The sequence below is a fragment of the Mytilus trossulus genome, chromosome 12, assembly GCF_036588685.1.
Source record: "Mytilus trossulus isolate FHL-02 chromosome 12, PNRI_Mtr1.1.1.hap1, whole genome shotgun sequence".
Lineage (NCBI taxonomy): Eukaryota > Metazoa > Mollusca > Bivalvia > Mytilida > Mytilidae > Mytilus > Mytilus trossulus.
In genome coordinates, this window is record NC_086384.1 from 11,486,745 (window position 1) to 11,508,614 (window position 21,870).

General features: G+C 31.4%; 2 protein-coding genes across 7 annotated transcripts; one reads left to right on the forward strand and one right to left on the reverse strand.

Annotated features, from left to right (window-relative positions):
- The first annotated feature begins 273 nt into the window (after positions 1 to 273).
- On the forward strand, positions 274 to 5,777 carry LOC134693002 (uncharacterized). Its single transcript, XM_063553671.1, has 3 exons — positions 274 to 730; positions 4,410 to 4,631; positions 5,135 to 5,777. The coding sequence occupies exons 1-3, from the start codon at positions 283 to 285 to the stop codon at positions 5,752 to 5,754; spliced, it is 1,290 nt and encodes a 429-aa protein (XP_063409741.1). The 5' UTR covers positions 274 to 282; the 3' UTR covers positions 5,755 to 5,777.
- A 3,870-nt stretch (positions 5,778 to 9,647) lies between these two features.
- LOC134692922 (uncharacterized) lies at positions 9,648 to 20,121 on the reverse strand. 6 transcript variants are annotated; one of them, XM_063553563.1, is made up of 7 exons: positions 19,990 to 20,121; positions 18,942 to 19,028; positions 16,953 to 17,261; positions 15,528 to 15,707; positions 14,154 to 14,380; positions 12,641 to 12,793; positions 9,648 to 11,438 (listed from the first exon to the last, which is right to left on the reverse strand). In XM_063553563.1, the coding sequence occupies exons 2-7, from the start codon at positions 19,024 to 19,026 to the stop codon at positions 11,082 to 11,084; spliced, it is 1,311 nt and encodes a 436-aa protein (XP_063409633.1). In that variant the 5' UTR covers positions 19,027 to 19,028; positions 19,990 to 20,121; the 3' UTR covers positions 9,648 to 11,081. The 6 variants fall into 6 exon arrangements, with proteins under 6 accessions (XP_063409633.1, XP_063409631.1, XP_063409629.1 ...); XM_063553561.1 differs by having other exon boundaries at positions 16,953 to 17,264; XM_063553559.1 differs by having other exon boundaries at positions 16,953 to 17,270.
- Positions 20,122 to 21,870: the final 1,749 nt, after the last annotated feature.

Consider the following 21,870-nt stretch of genomic DNA (forward strand, 5'->3'; position numbering starts at 1 on the left):
AGAAGAAGAAGAAGAAGAAGAAGAAGAAGACAACAACAAGAAAATAAAAAAAATATCTTTATCATACACCCAAGCGCCTGTAAACAATACAACTACAAGGTCTTAAAGACATGATAATATATCCACGGTCTTTAAACACAATAATAACAAATTCGGACGGCCGAGTGTATTGGACGGAAATTGCCAATTAGGTGTACCTGATAGGAGATTCATATATGCAGAGAAGCATTTGAACATAAAATTTTAAAGTAGTTACTTTCCCCTGTACAAGAATTCTCTGTTATGATCTTTTCTGCGATGATTGTCTGTGGAACTAAATTGGCACGTTCTCCTCGGCTAGTATCATCAGCTTTTCATTGTTCCTTTTCAAGCACAACACACAGTGCCCAAAAATTAACTAAAAATGCTTTAGATAGCTTCATAAGTGACAGTCTTGACAATTTTAGTGATGTTGAACTTGCTCCATATCGTATAAATGGATTTGTATTGGGAACAAGTTTTCAGGATGCATATATTGACTATTCCCAATATGGTGAAGATAATAACGGAACATTTATGAACCTAAACGAAGAGAAACACAATACTTCCCTTTTTACTCCAAAAATAAAATTTTCTTCCATATTTGAAAAAAGTTTCAAGGCCCTAAAATATGAGCGTGTTGATGATGGATGGAGTCCTAGAATAAAAATTGTCACTGATATTTTAAAGTATGGATTTATAGCAGAGAAAGGTACCTTTGAAAAACATTATATATACATAAAATTAAGATGTACCAAGTATAAAATGTGCATTGGCAATCAAACCACAACTTTTTTTTTTCATCATTGTTTATATTGTACATGTTGTAGTCTCATTTATTATGTTTCATCTGGAAGGGTGTCTGTCGCCCTGATTCACAGTAGCCCTAGAACCTGTTCGCAGTGAAACTGGCTAGCCAAGTGGTCATTCTCTCTGAGTCCGCTCCATGTGCCCTTCTTTTTTCCCCATTGTTTTACATGTTTAGTCATTGTTAGTTGCAGAATATTTCAAATTTGCAAATATTTGTATCGCTTCAACCAATTAATTATTTTCCCTTTGATTTGCATAGTCATGATAGTAGAATACTGGAATACAACTACATAAAGTATTGATACATGTATGCAGTAGGAAGCAGGACAAATCGCCCCACTGGCAAAACACCCCACACCAAATCACCCCACTTTTTCACAAACTCGCCCCACTATTAAAAAAATCAAGTAATTGCCCCAACCTGGTTAATCAACTCGCCCCACTTTTTAAAAAATCTCCTCATTTGTGTTTAGGGTTAAATCCAGTTAATTTTTCCAATGTCAACTCGCCCCACTTAATGAAAAAAGGAAAATTCTACTTCTACATACAATTTTCAGGTCTACCAACTAGCCGCACTTAAATAAAAACTTATTTTGATTTTTGTAATCTACACAGAATACAAAAACAAAAGAAATTTATTAAACTTTTTTAACATTCTTAAAATATAATTGCAAATACATTTTCGTATCATTATTAGAGAATAACTTTATACTTGTAAGCTAAGTTATTTGTATAGCAATTGAAAAGAAACCTGTTAATTGTATCATAATCATACAATTGATGCATGATTGACATTTATATATAAATGTATAACTTTATTGCAAAAACAGAGTTTTTAACAGCTATTTGTTTTTATAGCACTACGTTGAAGGCTTTCAAAGGTATTGATGTGGGCAGGGACAAAGATATACAACGGGATTGCATCATTTTTATAAGTGGTTTATCTATTTGTCATGAGTGGGGCCAGTTGACAGACCGAAAATGAACTTGTAAAATGATCCTTTACATGATTTGCAATTCGTACATCATGGTTTTAACTTATTCCAAGCTGTCAGACTAGTTTATCAAAACAAAACGTTCCTTTTTATTCTTAATACATCAAAGACATTGTCACAAGTATTACAATTCAACAATAAGTGAAATTTAATGACATTCAAAAATAATGTGTAATGCTCCAAAACATGCCATCAATTTTTGAATATTTCCATGCCATTTTTTATACCATATATAAACATGATGCTTAGAGCATTTCAACGTAAATGCCCTTAATATATTTTTGTTTGAAGTACATACTGTATATACATTGTACATGTACAAATGAAGTGGCCCCTACAGAAAAAAGAGTTGAGGGCCAGTTGATGGCCATGTGGCGGACAGTTGAGGGCTAGCTGTTTTAGGCAAAATAGTTGAGGGCTAGGTGTTGAGCATCTTAGCTCAACTCAAACCTGGCAAAGCACTATGTGTTGGATATATGTCGCTCAACTGGCCCTCAACTGAAGCTGGCCATTAAGTTGAGGAAAAGTTGAGCAATTGATCTTTGGTTTTCATATAGTTGAGCAAAAGTTCAGCATTCAGACTTTGAAATTTTTGTAGTTGAGGAAAAGTTGAGCATTCAGACTTTGAAATTTTTGTAGTTGAGGAAAAGTTGAGCGTTCAGACTTTGATTTTTTTTTTATAGTTGAGCAAAAGTTGAGCAATTAGAAATATGACCTGGTGATATAAATGTTATGTGCCATCTGTTTTATCAGTCTTTTGTGCAAATGGACAGGAAGTACTATTATAAATGTACACAGTGTTTGAGGCAAAATTAAGGGAAGCACATGTACTTATACATTTTTCTGTAATTTAACTTAACTAAATCTTTGACATAAAGATAAAAAACAAACAGTATTTCTTTCATTATAAGATATATCAAATATTCAAGATTTATGTAATTAACAGTTAGTATATATGGGACAATTCTCAAAATGATCACACTGTCACAGTACCCAAAAGTACCTCAAACATTTAAAATTTGAACTGGGTTTGAGCATGCACATGGCAAGCAAAGATGTCTTCTAGCTATCATGAATAAAAAATGAATTTTACAATGAATGTAGATAAAAAAGTTACAAATAATTGTATTGACATTGAAAAGTGCAGTGTTTTCTTCTGATGACATGCATGACATGACTCTTGGATTTAGGAAGATTGATGTTTTAACACATATTTCTGGAAACATCTTTTGGTAAGTACATTGGATTAGATTTGATTTCCACCATTTTGAATAAGTGTATAATTATGCCATTTTAGTTCAAAACAGTGATATTTAAAGTGTTTTCTAAAATTATAAACTTTAAAGAGTGAAGAAAACATTGAGACTATATTTATGCATTAATTTATATATTGTCAAAATGTGTAAGACAGGAGACATGTTTATTTTACTATTGGTATAAAACTAGAGATCTATTTTAATTTGCTAGATAACTTCTAAAAAACAAGGATAAAGCACAGTAGTCTGTTGTGAGTTGAGATCTTTCAGCTGTATTTTGGCTATAAAAATACACAATTTATATTTATTTTTCTACAATGTGTAGTTACATCAGTTTGCAATTACCACATAATGCTCAACTTTTAAAGACCTAGCCCTCAACTTTTAATGACCTGGCCCACATCTTTTGGCCACCTAGCCCTCAACTTTTGATGACCTGGTCCTCAACTGTTGGCCAGGTAGCCCTCAACTTTAATTGCTCAACTGTTGGACACCTAGCCCTCAACTATGATATTTTCTCAACGTTGCTCAACTAATTTGCATAAAGTTGAGCATTGATAGTTGAGGGCTACCTAATTTGCATGGCAAAAATCCAGCTATCCTTCAACTGGCCCTCAACTATTTGCTCAACTGTTGGCCAGCTATCCCTCAACTGGCGGCCAGTTGAGCAATGCAGTTGGCCTAGTGATCATTTTTTTCTGTATGGGGGGGTAACATTTACCTTTTCATTAAAAAAGGTATATGAAATAATTTGGCAGATTCAAAACTTTTATCCATACATGTAACTTTTAAAATGCACTATATAGAAATTTAGACCTCTATGAGTCAAAAGCAGATTTAGACTTATTTATGTCTGATCTCTGACTGCTATACAATGTAGCATGCTATAGTCATGATAGTAGTCTTTTAAAAAAAGTGTACATACATGCATTCAATGATTCATCTTCCAATGCAATCATTTTCTTTGAGAAATTTTACACTATATTAAAGCAAGTTAAACTAGTAAGTCATAATATCTTGACTCATTTCTCCCAATTTTTTTCTTTATATACTTTTAAATTATTCCATTTTTTTAGGGTTACTTACTTTACTGCTGACAACCAAAATGAAAAGAATAAACAAAACAAAACAACACAACAATTTTTATTTACTACGATGGAAGCAATATATCTAAGCTTGCTTTTAACATGTTTAACAATGTTTAACATGTTAGGTGTATAAAAATTAATAAATTTAAAGACTAAACAGTCATGCTAAAAAAAACACTATCATATTCAATTTAATCATTAAAGATGTATAACATTTTATGCATTTTTTTTTTAATTTTCAGAGTTTCATGAAATGTGCCTTCAGAAAGTTCGTTATATACCAAATCAAATTCATGAAGAATTATACATCACAACCATCTTAACAAACCACCTATTCTCTAGGCTGACATCTGTCGGGGGATATTTAAGATTTGTAGCCAATAACAACACTGACAAGTCAAAGTTTGAGATGTGTCCTTGCAGACATTGTGATGATGAAATACTTTTAGGAAATACTGGAATTGGTAAGTGTGATTAAGGGGAGATAAGTATGGTTAAGGGAGATAAGAGGTAAATACTAATGAGACTGCCATACAATAATTCGACTAATCAGAAATTATATTTACAGACGATTGCATCGAGTGTAGGTATAAGTAATATCTTTGGTTAGCTTGCTAGCTAGCTGAACTGTTAAGTCATTATTAGGTCAGGTATACTACCTTCCAAAGTAGTCTAGAAGATGTGGTATGATTACAAATGAGACAAGACACCAAATGACACAGAAATTAGCAACTGCATGTATAGTTCAATGAACAGGCTTAAACAATTAGCAAAGCCCATATAGTCCGCTATAATATATAACAATTATTATATGTGTAAACGCTTTAGTATTAATGTATAATAAAATAATATTAATATAAATCTTTTCAGTGCTATGCTTACAAAAATACATATGTCACATTAGAATAATTACTATGGGACATCACTTATTTTTATCAATTAATTAAGAAATAATTTAAAATTACAGGAAGTGAGTATTTATTTTATGGACAACCTGATGTTAAACTTTATACACAGGGTGGTGATTTCTTCAACATTGTGTACCCATCAGAGGACAATAGGTATCTGGAGGAAATGGATGGACCAAATATAAGTGATTCTGACAATTATAATACAAGCCATGCCCTGAGATATAGGAAAAATATTTCAAAATTTATTTCTCAAGTTATTACTTTTTCCTTTTACCAAAGATCTTTACAAAAAAGGAAACATATAAAATTCACATCAACTTTAATACCAACACTGGCAGTAACTGAAAATCATTTTGATATATATATGTATGACTGCGAGAATGACATTCTATTAAGAAACTATGGAGAACCTATACCGCTATGGAATGAAGCACCATCAGAGTCAACATATGAAACATTAAACATGTCGTCAGTTTTAATGCTTTGGATGGTACTGAATCACATGACATTACCACCATGTCTTTCGGATGAAGATATGAATAATCTCAAGGGAACATGTGACTTTCTTCCACACATTTCTCAGGCACGTAAACAACTTATTGAGAACACAGTGGACCAGAAAAAAAGATTTCATCCTGTGAAACCAGATGGGGAGAGGGAGCTACTTTCAATGTAGAAATAAAAACAATTGACAACTCATCTCTGACTTCAACAGGGATACAAGTTAATACCTGTGACTTTTTTAATGCCCACCCTGTAGTGGAGGGGCATTAAGTTTTACCCCTGTCCTTCCTTCCGATAGTTGGTTTCTGTTCTCTAACTTTACTTTGCCTCAATCAAATGTTATGAAACTTAAACAACATGCTAAGGACCATAAAACACCACCCAAGTTTGAGTTTTGATCATATCAGTTTACCTTTCTAGAGTTATGCCCCTTTACAAATGGAAAAATGGGTGAATTTTTTGTTTCTGATCTCTAACTTATGTTTGCCACAACCAAATATGTTATGAAGATTGTACGCAATGCTTATATATAGATATAGGAAGATGTGGTGTGAGTGCCAATGTTACAACTCTCCATCCAAATAACAATTTAAAAAAAAGTAAACCATTATAGGTCAATGTACGTCCTTCTACACCGAGCCTTGGCTCACACAGAACAACAAGCTATAAAGGGCCCCAAAATTACTAGTGTAAAACCATTAAAACGGGAAAACCAACAGTTTAATCTATATAAAATTAACTAGAAACACGTATATATTACATAAACAAAGGACAACTACTGTACATTATTATAACCACATATCACAGATCAAGTTTGAATTTTGATAGTGTAAGTTTAACTGTTTTAGAGCTATGTCCCTTTACAAATGGAAAAATTGCTGAGTTTTGTTTTGTTTCCGTTCTCTTTCATTAGTTTGCCTCAGCCAAATGTTATGAATTCTTATTGCCACATAAGGTTAACATGGTTGAAAAAGTAGGGTGAAAAATTTCAGAGGGACATTCAAACTTGTATGTAAAAAATATACAAAATAAACTAGACACCTTGGCAAAAAATAGAAATAGACCAACAGATAAATAACCATACACATACACAATGTAAGAAAACATAAGACTGAGCAATTCATACCCCAACAAAAACTGTAGGTGAGCTCAGATACAGTACTCTGAAAAGGTAAGCAGATCCTGCTCCACATGTAGCACCAGTCATGTTGATTGTATACAAACCTTGCAATGAGTTACAGAAAATTATTAATTTATTTGAAAGTGATACTAAAAATCTTTTTTCTTTTATGTCTTTGAGATGGGTATGTGTGAGAATTCTGCTTCATATTCTTCTACTTTATTCTTTCCTCCTCTATCTGGAGTAAAATCATTACTGTTATAAGAACTATCGACTTGATTAAAAATTATGCAAGTTGCTATTTTTGTTTTTGAGTCACGGCAAATTACCAGTTTTGAGCGATTTTTCACCTAAAATCAAGGTTTTCACCCAAAATTAACAATTTCCCTTCATCCAACCATTTTCGATTTTTTTATGTTCAACAGTAGACCTAAATCAGCTAGAAAAACTAGAAGAACATTCTGTTGCAATTAGTTTGAGGTTTGGTCATATTTTGGCTAGAATGACTGGACTATACCAGATGTGCATCTATCACTGTAAGCAACTGTGGTCATGTGCAGGAACTAATTTACAGTGAGAAAATAAAAAATTGGTGCACTTTTTTTTTTTATAGTACAAAAAGAGGTGGTATGTAACGTGTAAGGGTACGAAATACAATTATGTCTGTTGAAACTATGTTGTCAATAAAAAAGGCAAATATTTTGGTAACATCTTCAATGCATTGTTAAAGTGAAATTTGTGTGGTCCTTTACAAATTTGTGTCTACACTCCCTCTCCTTTGTAACAATAGTTTCTATGGTGAAATTTCTCTTTGTTTCACTTATGTTAAAAGTTATGATAAAAGTTTTCACTTAAAAAATAAATGTTTTACTACAAATATCACTTATTTCATGAACATGAAATCAAGGTCAGATGAACACTGCCAGACAGACATTTGCATTTTACAATCATTTCCTACACTTATTATTGCTTAATAAGGCCGTTAGTTTTCTCGTTTAAATTGTTTTACATTGTCTTATCAGGGCCTTTTATAGCTGACTATGTGGCATGGGCTTTGCTCATTGTTGAAGGCCGTACTGTGACCTTATAGTTGTTAATGTCTGTGTCATTTTGGTCTCTTCTGGACAGGTGTTTCATTGGCAATCATACCACATCTTCTTTTTTATATTTAGTCTCTGATGAACTTACAAAACTACGAAATCATATGGTTACCATGACAAATGAACCAAAAAACTGAGGTCAAAGTCATATGAAAACTGCCAGACAGATATGAACATCTTACAATAACTCTGTACATCAATTATAATTGATCTATTGTTTTTAGTATTTGATGAACTGACAAAACCATGAACATCTGATCAAACAGTGACCTTAATGAACCTTAAAATGTGGTCAATTTCATAAGATAGACATGTACACCCAACAATTACTTCACAAACAAAATACATGTGTATAGTGGCTCTATTGCTCAAAAGTATCTTAGAAATGAACCAACCACATTGTTTAAGAACCATGAAAATAGAGGTCACGGTTAAATGAAAAAATAGAGTTTACATGCACAGCTGACTAATATGTATGTATATGGAAATAATGATCATTTTTTAGAGCTATCAGACTCTTTAAATGTAAACGTCCTCCTAAATAACTTCATCATCACAAATGAACTATGTCATGGAAGAAATAAATTTTGCTATAAAGTTCAACATTTCCAAGCACCTACTTGTGATAATGTATGCTTAAAGATACAGACTTGCACCATAAATTCCCGTTACATAATCAGCATTAATTGGTCCCTTTGATAATTATATTATATTTGTCAAATATTACTATTTTGATTTATGTGGTGTTGCTTAATGCTGCTTGATGCATATTTTTTTAGTTTGCCATTTATTTCAAATCAGGTGGCTTGTTATGGTTTGTCTTATTTTCATTTTTTTTATGTTAGTGGTCTTTTTTTATTATGTGTTATAATGTATGGATTTTACTCATTGACGAAGGTAGAGCCCATACTTTATAACATTCAAGTCATTGGTTTATGGTGGATAGTAGCTGTTGTCTCTTTGCCAAGCATACCACTTCTCCTTAGTTTTAACAGTGCACCTGATTGCAACTTGGTTTTCAAGAGTCTGTATTACTCATATATTGTATTCATTCTTTAGTTGTCTTAGCTTGTATCATCCTGATTTTCCATGAAATATTTGCCACTGGATGTTAACCAACTAATAACAAATAACAAATCAATATTAGCAAAATAGCTTGTATTTTTTCATGTTTGTTTTGTATAATATTAATCACAATATTTTCTGTAGTATGTTTAGTCCAACTCATAATTGAAAAAACAAGAATGTGTCCATAGTACACGGATGCCCCACTCACACTATAATTTTCCATGTTCAGTGGACCGTGTAATTGGGGTCAAAACTTTCAATTTGAAATTAAAATTAATAAGATCATATCAAAGAGAACATGTGTACTAAATTTCAAGTAGATGTGACTTTAACTTCATCAAAAACTACCTTGACCAAAAACTTTAACCTGAACTTTGCACTTTCATTTTCTATGTTCAGTGGACCATGACATTGGGGTCAAAACTATAATTTGGCATTAAAATTAGAAAGATCATATCATGGGGAACATGTGTACTAAGTTTCAAGTGGATTGGACTTCAACTTCATCAAAAACTAACTTGACCAAAAACTTTAACCTGAAGTGGGACGAACAAACGGACGGACGACCAGAAAACATAATGCCCCTCTACTATTGTAGGTGGGGCATAAAAACACTAACAATACCATGGCAACATAAAGAAAACAACCACAAGAACACAAAACACAGCATAGAAAAAATAATGGAAAATAACTTGTAACTGTTAAGTAACAAATGTCATACTAGTTGACAATGTATCCCTTGAATAGCTTTCTCACCAACAATGAACAATGACAAAATAAATTTAACATAAAAATTTATTAAAAACTTTAAAATTGTCAAGCATCAATTTGTAATATACACTGAGATTTTATCATCATAAATACATACTCACACCATAAACTTCCTTTATGTAATCAGTATTAGTTGGTCCATTTGATAACATGATTGTTCTTTTTATATTCTTATTATTCTCAGATGCATTGCTTTCATGTAGCTAGTTTGGATCTCAAATGAATTATTTCATTTTTCAAATCCTAATATAAATAAATGCAATTCATATATATGCATGATTTTCATCTACCAGAAAAAATAAATTGTGTACAGTCTTTCTAAAAATATTTAAAAAATTCATTTATAGGTTTAAGATAATATAGAAAAACTGTAATATGTACAAAACTGTAACCATGGTAACATGACATGTATGAGATTTGAATGTCCCCTTGGTAGCTTCCATATATATAATTAAAAAACAAATCAGCCTTCTATCTGCTTTAGCTTGAAAAGATTACCAACAGATAACAAGTGTATTTGAAGGGCAATAACTCTTATATTGGGTAGACAGATGATTTTAGACATGTTTAATTATTTGTAGATCTTGTCAAGCAGATGAATACCATGAATGGAAGTTTTAACGACCTCGACTGGCTATACAGCCTTTGCACGGTCGGTAACAGATGAATATTGCTGTGTAGAGTTTCTTAGAGTTAAAAAGGCAAAACATCAAAGACAGGTTACAAAGGGCAACAACTCTTACAATCATGTTCACTTATTTGTAGATCTTCTGTGTAGATGTTCTTGCAATTTAGTCTTTCTATTTAAATAGTCAAGAAAATAATAGCCATAACACAAAAATAAATGGTAAAAATAATGATAACTAATGATGTTTATGTGAATTTAATATTTAAAGGGGAGATAACTCATGATACTTCAATATTTAGAAAAAACAGTACTGCAAATCTATACCTTTAAAGGCTTTTGCTATGTACATGATGTAGCAGGAAAACAATAAATTTCTTTTTTAATTCTGAAGGTGTTTAATGAAAACTAATTCATCAAACATTCTGTTTAAATAATCATGGGATGGATGGACAGAGGTAAAATAGTATACCCCAACTTTTTCAAAGCTCAGGGGTATAAATAGAATATATATGTATTTTTTTATAAAATAAAAGGTGAGAATATTTTCAAACTTAAATTGCTATAATAAGAAAGAGAAAACTATCCAACAAAAAGTTGCTAAAATATTATAAATTGAATGTGCTTCCTCCTGTTTACAAATATTTACTGTACTGTTTTGTTTTCATCTGTTATTTCATTTTATATTCATAAAATAATTGAATGATACATGAAGAATTCAATTAATATTTATACAATACTGGGGTTTCATTATGACTAGATCAAGAGATACTTGAATTTAAGATTTTACAGCATTTTTGATTGTGCAACAACAGTCAAACAGCAACAAGATCTAACTTTTTAGCACAGTCACACACACTGTGATGCCCTAGCGTTTCAAAATATTCAATGTGGGATTTTGAAAGACTAATTCCTTCTTTAGGTGGAATTTTGCAAATGTTTTCTTTGTCATCAACACACTCAATATGATAATGCACTTTCCTAAAGGATAAACATCTTCCGGTAGTATTAAAATACTCTTTTGGTATTTTTCGTCTGAAAACAAAATCCTTTGGAGGCTTTATTGGCCTTTCAAATTTTCCACTACATTGATGGCATACTCTTTGCAGATAAAGCTTACACAAGAAGAATGGTGCTCCATTTTGATTTCTTTTACTATTTTTTGTTTCTTCCTAAAAGCAAAAAAGACATTATACGTAATATGCATTATTCTTCATTTTTAAAGCAAATCCAATATGTCAGTTATTTTCATTATCATGATTTCAAGATTCATAATTAAAAATGACTTGATCAAATATCAACTCATAAAACAGAGCTTTTGGTTGTTTTTATTTCAATATTAAATTGAATTTATTTTTATGCCCCTCTACGATTATGCCCCATCTACGATAGTAGAGGGGCATTACATGTATGTTTTCTGGTCTGTGCGTCCGTCTGTTCATTCGTCTGTCCCGCTTCAGGTTAAAGTTTTGGTTAAGGTAGTTTTTGATGAAGCTGCAGTCCAATCAACTTGAAACTTAGTACACATGTTCCTTATGATATGATCAGTCTAATCTAAAAACCAAATTAGACTTTTGCCCCCAATTTCACAGTCCATTGAACATAGAAAATGGAAGTGCCAGTTTCAGGTTAAAGTTTTTGGTCAAGGTAGTTTTTGATGAAGTTGAAGTCCAATCAACTTGAAACTTAGTACACATGTTCCCTATGGTATGATCTTTCTAATTTTAATGCCAAATTAGATCTTTTACCCAATGTCATGGTCCATTGAACATGGAAAATGATAGTGCAAGTGAGGCATCCGTGTACTTTAGACACATTCTTGTTTCATCTATTCTAGCTTTCAATATAATTGCCTAGACAAAAATAAACAGTTAACACAAAAATATATCCTGTCAGTATGTAATCTTACAGTCAAATACAAATGTTAAAATTAAAATGTTAATTACACTTTAAATAACCATGTTTGTCAACTCTGCAAACTTTCAAGGTGAACTTTACTCAAGAGAGTGTGCAAGGCAATAAAATCTCCAAGGAAATGAGACATTCCAATGCTTATATGACTGCATAACTTAATAGCATTGGCTTACATGTATTGTAAATGGCTTTCCTAATACTAACCTTAAAACACAAACTTTTACATGTAAACTGTTACATGGAAATGAGAAGTGTTAATTGAAAATTATACAACTGTACACCTAAAAATACTAATTTATCATTAGTTGTTTCCTTTAAACTGACCTTATTGCATACTTTACATAAAATTTAGAATTAGAAATGGGGAGCTTGTGAAAGAGACAACAACCCGACCATAGAAAAAACAACAGCAGAAGGTCATGTAAACTATGTATAATACGTCCTGATATACTATACTCACAGTGTCTTTTTTAATACTGCGAATCAGCTCTAATGACTCCAATGTAACATCTTCAATATTGCGAATTCTATCGTTCTCCAAATCATCAATCTTTAACGTCTTAATTCTTTTTACTTCTTTCTTAAATTTCCCTCCTCCAAGTCTTACTATGGCCTATAACAAGTTAAAATTTGTTCACAAAATATTAAAAAAAAAGGCAATGCAGATGTGTGTATTTTTTGTAAAATTGTAAACAAGAATGTCTTGTAAATGATATTATTAAATAGGACAGGATTTTTTTATTTGTTGGTTTACAGATCCGCCGACCCGATTTTGCGGATTTCCTTAATAAAAATAAAATTGACTTTTCATGTTTTTTTATTCCCGCCGACCCTAACAAATACATTATCCTTGAAAAACAATTAAAATATTCTTTTCTTATGAAGTGAAATGCATTAATCACTAACAGAATTGATAACATTTTCTGTTGTGAAAAAATAAATCTTCCAGTTTACGGTTCTTAAAATAGACAAATCAATCATAACTGACCTTGAAATGTCGTTTGCTCAAATAATTTTGCGGAAGGAAAACTGCTTTAAAAACCAATTACACAATAAGTTTGTTTCCCTTATTTGTCATCAGTCCGTAAGATGCATCGTCTCATAGAAATAGATTTGTCCAAATGTGGACAGGTGGAAGTTCAAGACATCATGTAAAAGTACTGAATATTAACAAATCATTTGAAATTTTCTTGTTTTATAGATAATAAAAAAATATCGTCGATTTAAATAAAACACAAAATGCATGACAACAGATAACCTCGACATTCTCGTTTTTCCAGTGGATGAGTCTATTTAATTTCGTCTTTGTCCCTGCACCCCCCCTTTTTTTTAAGGGAAATTTTTAGACAATCTCATGCAATGTTTATGACAGCTGACCAATAATATTTTATCGAACTAAAATTTAAGAAATGATGTCAAAATAGCATAACAAACATATTATCAGAAAAGTGAAATTTATATTTTATTTTGAATATTTTTCTGTCTTGAAAAGTTTTTAAAAAAAATCTGTAAACCAACAAATAAAACAACGTGGCCTAAATTAGGTTGAAAAGTGTAAAAAAAGTCTTAATACATTTTGTACTTTGGTGAATAATTGTTTTTTCTCTGCCCTTTGTACTGTTGCATGCATACTTATTGGCTGTCTTCAGAGTTAGTGGAAATGGTTTATTAGATATCATCCTGTTGAAAACAGTTGATACTTTTTTATAGCCATGCATTGATTATTGGTTTCTTTGTGAAATTTTGTAATTCTGAATATAGATTTGATTCAGACAATACTGTCTGAGAGACACCCAACTCAATCAGTGTGAGTTATATTGCATTCATTGTGTCTGTCCTCAAAGTTTCACTACAAGCAGAATGACAATGAAAAGCTGTAACATGCGAGCACAATTGAAACATTTTCCTAACAACAATCAGCCTTTTTTCGGACATTTAAAATAAATAGCTAATTCCTGTTATCTCATACTTACATCTGATAAATCTTTAAATTCTGTATTTAAATTTTCTATCTTTTCTTGTCCCTTATGAGAGAATTGATTTCTGTGTTTGTGTATCCTTTCAATGTCATCAGATTCAGTTAAATCACCAGGATTTGGCAAATTATCCCATCCTTGCCGTGGTGGAGCTAGTCCTATTGTATTACGACATAACTTGTATAACAAGCTAGTATCTAATTTTTTTGATGATACTGCTTTGCCTGAAATAATTTAAATAAATTAGATAGATGGGAATTCGTAAACATGGCATTAAATTAAATGTTATAAATCTTAAAAGAATCACATTTAGGCTATAGTCATGATAGTAATTAGAGTTTGACATAAAATTAAGGCCTTTGACCTTAAGCTTACAGTAAAATAAATCACATTTAATCATTTGTTGATGGCATACTAATGTTAAAGTGCTAAATGTATATATATATAAATTGCATTGCCATAAAACAAGTTTATGCAAATTTAGCAATGTGATCTCAACTGTTTTACAGCAAATTAAAAATGTTTTAAATGATAATTTGATTATCTGCAATATATACAGCATGCATGTATACTTGAGTTGACATACTGGTATTTTTTTCTTAAGCTTACTGAGATGCTGAGAAACTGCACGAAACAAGAAAGTGTCCCAAGTACAGGGATGCCCCATCTGAGCAATAATTTTTTTATGTTCAATGGACAGTCATGACAGTGAAAATGGAATTATATCTCTAGTTTGGCATTAAAATAAGAAAGATTATATCATAGGAAACATGTTTACAAAGTTTCAAGTTGATTGGACTTCAAATTCAACAAAAACTACCTCAACCAAAATTTTTAACCTGAAGCGGGACAGACGAACGAACAACGACATACGGACGGACGAATGGATGGAAGAACGGATGCACAGACCAGAAAACATAATGCCCATAAATGGGGCATAAAAATACATTAATGTAACTATATATTCAGCAGCAAACATGGATAACAAGGCTTAAAATAAAATATTGTTTGTTTCCCCAATCCCCACCAACCCTGCAAAAATGGTGCTAGTCATAAAATTTTATTGTTATAACTAAGTCAAATATTATTTTATTCATTTTGGATTTTCAGGCTTGCCGAACTGTCCGATAATATTCTAGCTTTTTGGAGAAAAAAAATTATTTCCCTATCTACCTACCCACATCTAGCTTGGCAGGGTCGGTATTGGGGAAACAAATAATATATTAATTTAGGCCCAAATAGGATTTACAACTACATGTAATATCAATTGATGCAGATGTCTTGTCTGATCTACTTAATCATCAGTGAAACTTGTGTGGAAAATCAGTTAAAAATATGTCAGGCAGTAACTAAGACTAAAATTATACATACCTACTGGAAATAGAATTCCCAGTTGATGATGGTTACAATGTCGCTTAAAATTGAGATCACTTTTGTATTTTGAAAGATGCATATCAAGTTGGCTTGCTGGAACATGGGTATCAAAATAACATTTCAAGGCTTCTTGTCCCTTATCATTCAGGAGCTCATATCTGATTTTTTTCTTTTCATCTAAAATAACAAATAAAATCAACTTTATAAATCCTTATAGTCCGTTCAAACTAAGGCATTGTAAGGTTTAATCTGAAACTAATTGCAACAGAAAATGTTATAGTTCTTATCTATATAGCAATAAGCCCCAAATGTACACCTAAAAAAGTCCCATAAAATCTAACTTAAACAGTAGTTGTTGTTTGTTTATGTAATATATACGTGTTTCTCGTTTTGTTTATATAGATTAGACCGTTGGTTTTCCCGTTTGAAAGGTTTTACACTAGTAATTTTGGGGCCCAAAATTATAGCTCGTTGTTCGGTGTGAGCCAAGGCTCCGCGTTGAAGGCCGTACTTTATCCTATAATGGTTTACTTTTTAAATTGTTACTTGGATGGAGAGTTGTCTCATTGGCACTCACACCACATCTTCCTATATCTATTGGAATGGAAAGATAACTCTGCAATAATGAGTATTTTTCCTCAGGTTTTAGTTGATTTTCTTAAAATTCATTTAAAGCATGGTATTTTGATTTGGTTATAAGTTTGTATTTAACTATATTGTAATCATATTCTGCTTATGAAATGAACAAAGCAGAAGTGTTATTGGTATTTATAAAAAAAATCACACATTTTTCATTAAAGACATTCCAAATTTGTGGCTTTGTGACCATTTTGAAAAATAATGTGAAAATTTGGTATTGTTTAAATGTAAATTATATTTAATCAGCATCTTCATAGTGTAAAGAAACTTTAAACCACAAAAAAAGAATATATGCTTTATAATTTTTATTAAATTTGAGATTCTTTACCTTGACATGTTGAAAATTTAATAAATGGTCAACTAATGAATTATGAAATCTAGCTTGATAAAAAATATGAAAACACCTTTTTAGATGTTTGTTATACTCTAAAGACTGCTAAAAAATCAAGAACCAATACACTGTGCTGAATAGAAGCGGTAAAGTCATAATTTTGTATCGAGTTTTATTTTATTTTTCTGCCTTTTTAGCAGAGTTATCTCCCATTGCAATGCAAATCTCCATTGGAATTTTAAAATCATGATTTTTTAGTTTTCCTCAAGTTATATTTTGTTGGACATTTTTCTGTGTATATTAGGGGTATATAATGCTAAAGATTAAAACTGAAGGGAGTTCACTTCTCAGTTTCATATAATTAACTTTTCATAACACTAGTTTATATTAATAGGATATTAATAAAGGAACCAAAATAGCAAAATAATATATAGGTCAATGTACATGTATACCTAGTTTCATGTGCACATTAAGTACAAACTGACTGGTGATGTAATTATTGTCTTTACATATGGAAAGCTGATAAGTTCCTTTGTCAGCAGTCTTTATGTCTTTTATCATGAGTCTTGCATTCTTGAGATCTGTAGAACTACCATTATATTTATCTAATGATAAATCCAGGTCAGTAACTTTCCCTTTGTCAATGCGCTGCCACTTGCCAGTAAAGTGGGAGGCATCAAGTGATCCAATATTGCATTTAGCCACCAAAGAAGCTGTTTTTCCATATTCCACTTTTGATGGGCCTTTTAAATCTATTGTTGCTATGGGACCTGAAAATAGAAATACAAATGACAGTATCATCCAGTAATGTGTTTTCGTACTTATATCAATGGTCACTGCTTAGAGTTTTCACTGTTGAGTTTTTATTCAGGTGTTTACTCAAATTTAAAAAAGCATGTCCTGTAGATTGGTTTTAGGTATCTAGTTTTTTTTGTCAATGCCTACTACGATTTTTTACTTTTTCTGATTACTTTGTGATTTTTCTATGTAAAAAAACCGGTGTCATATGTTTTCGTATGAATCAAAAATGGATTGGTACACAGACAGGAAATGACTACAAAATCCGGAAATTAATATTTTCTAAAGTTGTGGTTCTGGTGATCGCTTAAATCATAAAAAAAGTTATCAAATACTTGTCAGTACTAAAAATTACTAGCATATAGTTTTAGGTTGGTGTTTCGTGTCCTGAAATTTTTAGATTTTGATTAATTTCAGATTGGCACCTGGTTTGTACAAAATACATTATTTTTATTAAAATAAAATGCAGTTTCAAAATTTAGGATTAAATATAAAAAGTTAAGACTGTTTTCATCTTCATGTATCAAGGATGCATAAAGAAAATTGTCAATGAAATATTGAATAATTAGATTTTGAACAACCATTTTATATAAGAACCCTGCTAATTTTAACTCGCTGGTTTGTAATTAAAACAGCCAAAAAAACACATGACAGTCAGGTGTTTTCAAGATCCGGTGTCTGACTTACAAAAAACATATCTGGACTTTATTTTAACCCTTTTGAATTTTTTTCCACAACTATTCTAGTGGTGCATATTTTTAACATTATATAAAAATGGCTAAATAGGTCAGTTTTAATTAATTTGTTCTAACGGGGACGTTGAATATGTTTTAAATATATATGCCAAGTTGTAGTGGTGTTGTTGTTCTAAATATAGAAACCTAAAAACACACCACAATGTACGCGTATGCAGTCGAAACCGATGAAATGAGGTTGATACAAAAACATATGACACGACGATAACTGTATATCTATCTACCATTTGTAGTTTCCTTCTCTGATGTAATTCCTGACATCTTATCTCTCCTATTAAGATAAATTTGGCTGAATAAGTGAATTTTACAAAATTTTGTATACACTGACTTTATTAATTACAATGAATTAGAACTAATTCAGCTTATCTATTTGAATTTATTTTCCCTATTTGCAGATGTCTGTACCCAAGTTTGTATGTTGACCCCCTCCCCCTTTATGGTTGTTATTTTCCTTAGAAGAAAAGTTTGATTTATAACATGTATAAGAGGTTTGTGAAAGGTCTGTTGTACTTTGAGGTTATTTTGGCATTTCTGTTTGTTTACATTATAAAAAAGAGTAGATAAGCTATGATTGCTACCCAACAAAGTTCAAATGCAGTGGATCATATTGTAAGCAATTATTATTATCTAGTCACAATAATTATGACGTCTTGAAAGGCTATTTTCTTTTTTTCTTTGAAGCCTTACATCGATGTACATGATGTAAGGCGTCAAAGAAAAAAATTATAAAAGCCTTTCAAGACTTCATAATTATTTGGACTATATATTATCATGATTATGATACTCAATTAAGTTATGTAGGCTACATGTATAGTATATCTTAATTAGCCTCATGCATGTACTCAAATTTAATTCAAATATTCATTTTTCAAGTTTGCAATTTCTTACCTTGGATTTTAGGAGTTGTATCTGATGCAGAACGCTTCCTCTTCAGTGTACTACGAGGACTGCATGGCACCTCTGGCACATCCATTCCTATAAAATTGATTTGTGTATTATTGTTTTTAACTATGTTAACCAAGCTTACTACTTGTTTATTTGTTTGGTTTAAAGGGGGAAATTATACTGAGGGGGATAAGGGCCTTTATAGGGACTCTGGGATCCGGTGTTTTTAAGCTTGGGATTTCGGGATTGACCCTTTCGGGATCCGGGAATTCTTATTCGAATTTCAGGACCTCCAGATTTCGTATTTTTAAGGCTGGGACTTCGGGATTTTATGTTTTTAAGTCCGGGATTTCGGGATCAGGACCCCTCCTACCCTCACCCAATAATAATACATACAATAATAATTAATAAGGTGTTAAAATATATCGGTGCGAATGTAAATGTGCATGAATTTTGATGTGGGCGAAACAGACAGGTTTTACCAGACAAAACGTGATTTTGGGCGCAAAACCTGAATTCATAAATTTTTATGTTAAATTTGTAGAATTTTCAGCAATTACTCCTTACCAATCAAGCCTGATCGATTTAAAAATAAAAACCAACATCAAAATTAATCTTTTGAGCTTCGTATGGGATTTCTATATGATCGCTCTATATGTTATGTAAATATTATGTTATTGTTCATCAACATGCATGTAGAATGATATATATTTAAAATCTCCAGGTGCGGATCCAGAGGGGGGGTCCGGAACCCCCTTTTTTTGGACGATCAATGCATTTGAATGGGGACATGTAATTGGAACCCTCCCCCCTTTTGTCCGGGTTAGGGACCCCCCGTTTTTAAAATGGCTGGATCCGCCCCTGATCTCACATACTTTTATCGAGGACGTATAGTAGATGTTAGTTATACGTCCTTGCTTTTATTTAAAAGAAGCGCCACGAAATATAGGTCAATATGGCAGCAAGATTTGGTATCTTAAAAATCGAATAAGAACGTGCTGTCTTCGTTCATCTTCTGAGTGCATTCAATATCAAACCAAAACAACATTACCAAAGGCGCAAATCTGGCAATGGTACGCTTTTCCAACACCAAGACTCTACTTTCCAATTTTCCAGAAGCGTCTGATTTATGCTAAAAATAGAATGGGATTTTTTTAGTTTTTTTTAAAAGAACTCTAATTAGAAATACAAATTCCGGAAAAGGATAAGTGTGGTTCCCGTTTTCAACGGTACCAGGATTATAATTTAGTACGCCAGACGCGCGTTTCGTCTACATTATTTGACTCGTCAGTACCGCTCATATCAAAATGTGATTTTGTACTCAAAATTCAATTTTGTACGGACAAAAGTGACTTTTGTTCAACAAAAATGAGTTCAGTTTAACAAAATTTGTATCATACTACAAATTTAAAATTTTGTCATACAAAATTATCTATCAGCGGACAAAAGTCACTTTTGTCATGACAAAATTCATTTTTGTTTCACAGACTTGACTTTTGTTACCTAATTTGAAAATTGAGCGACAAAAGTCAATTTTGTACTTAAATTAGTTTAGTTTGGTTTCTGTGAACTAATTTGCATACAAAATCGACTTTTGTTACACAAAATTGACTTTTGTTACACAAAATTGACTTTTGTTAAACAAAATTGACTTTTGTTACACAAAATTGACTTTTGTTACACAAAATTGACTTTTGTTACACAAAAAATACTTTTGTTACACAAAATTGACTTTTGTTACACAAAATTGACTTTTGTGAGACAAAATTGACAAAATTGACTTATGTCTCAGCAAAATTGACAAAATTGAATTTTGTCTCAACAAAATTGACAAAATTGAATTTTGTCTCAACAAAATTGACAAAATTGAATTTTGTCTCAACAAAATTGACAAAATTGAATTTTGTCTCAACAAAATTGACAAAATTGAATTTTGTCTCAACAAAATTGACAAAATTGATTTTTGTCTCAACAAAATTAACAAAATTGAATTTTGTCTCAACAAAATTAACAAAATTGAATTTTGTCTCAACAAAATTGATTTTTGTCTCACGAAAGTCAATTTTGTCTCACGAAAGTCAATTTTGTCTCAAAAAGGTCAATTTTGTTGTTACAAAATTGAATTTTGTCATCCAAAAATGAATTTTGTCGTCACAAAATTGACTTTTGTCTCAACAAAATTGACAAAATTGACTTTTGTCTCAACAAAATTGACTTTTGTCTCAACAAAATTTACAAAATTGACTTTTGTCTCAACAAAATTAACAAAATTGACTTTTGTCTCAACAAAAATGACAAAATTGAATTTTGTCTCAACAAAAATGACAAAATTGAATTTTGTCTCAACAAAAATGACAAAATTGAATTTTGTCTCACAAAAGTCAATTTTGTCTCACAAAAGTCAATTTTGTCTCACAAAAGTCAATTTTGTCTCACAAAAGTCAGTTTTGTCTCACAAAAGTCAGTTTTGTCTCACAAAAGTTAATTTTGTTTCTTACCGTACACAATTGACTTTTGTGATTTAATTTCCATATCAGGTAACAAAAGTCAATTTTGTATGCAAATATGTTTATATTTGCATACCTTTAAGACAAAATTGACTTTTGTCATGACAAATATGAATTTTGTCTACAAAAATGAATTTTGTCATGACAAAAATGAATTTTGTCTACACAAATGAATTTTGTCATCACAAAATTGAAGTTCTCACAAAACAAGTCTGTAGCACATAGTTTTGTAAGACAAAAAATATTTTGTTATGACAGAATTGAATTTTGTACAAAACCACAATAGTCCCATTCGGCGCCCCGTAGCTTCAGCCACAAGGAGGACTATAGTATAGTAATTATTTTTTAAAGTGCGGGAATTTCTCGCTACATTGAAGACCTGTTGGAGACCTTCTGTTGTTGTTTTTTCTATGGTCGGGTTGTTG

Bases quoted from the DNA above. Each gene is read 5' to 3' on its own strand.
- LOC134693002 (XM_063553671.1), top strand. From the start codon at position 283: ATGATCTTTTCTGCGATGATTGTCTGTGGAACTAAATTGGCACGTTCT. The intron at 731-4,409 runs GTACCTTTGAAA...TTTAATTTTCAG, and splicing joins TGGATTTATAGCAGAGAAAG to AGTTTCATGAAATGTGCCTT. The intron at 4,632-5,134 runs GTAAGTGTGATT...TTAAAATTACAG, and splicing joins TTTAGGAAATACTGGAATTG to GAAGTGAGTATTTATTTTAT.
- LOC134692922 (XM_063553559.1), bottom strand. From the start codon at position 19,026: ATGGATGTGCCAGAGGTGCCATGCAGTCCTCGTAGTACACTGAAGAGG. The intron at 12,794-14,153 runs GTAAGTATGAGA...AACTTGTTATAG, and splicing joins AATTTAAAGATTTATCAGAT to GCCATAGTAAGACTTGGAGG. The intron at 11,439-12,640 runs GTGAGTATAGTA...TTTTGCTTTTAG, and splicing joins GCAGTATTAAAAAAGACACT to GAAGAAACAAAAAATAGTAA.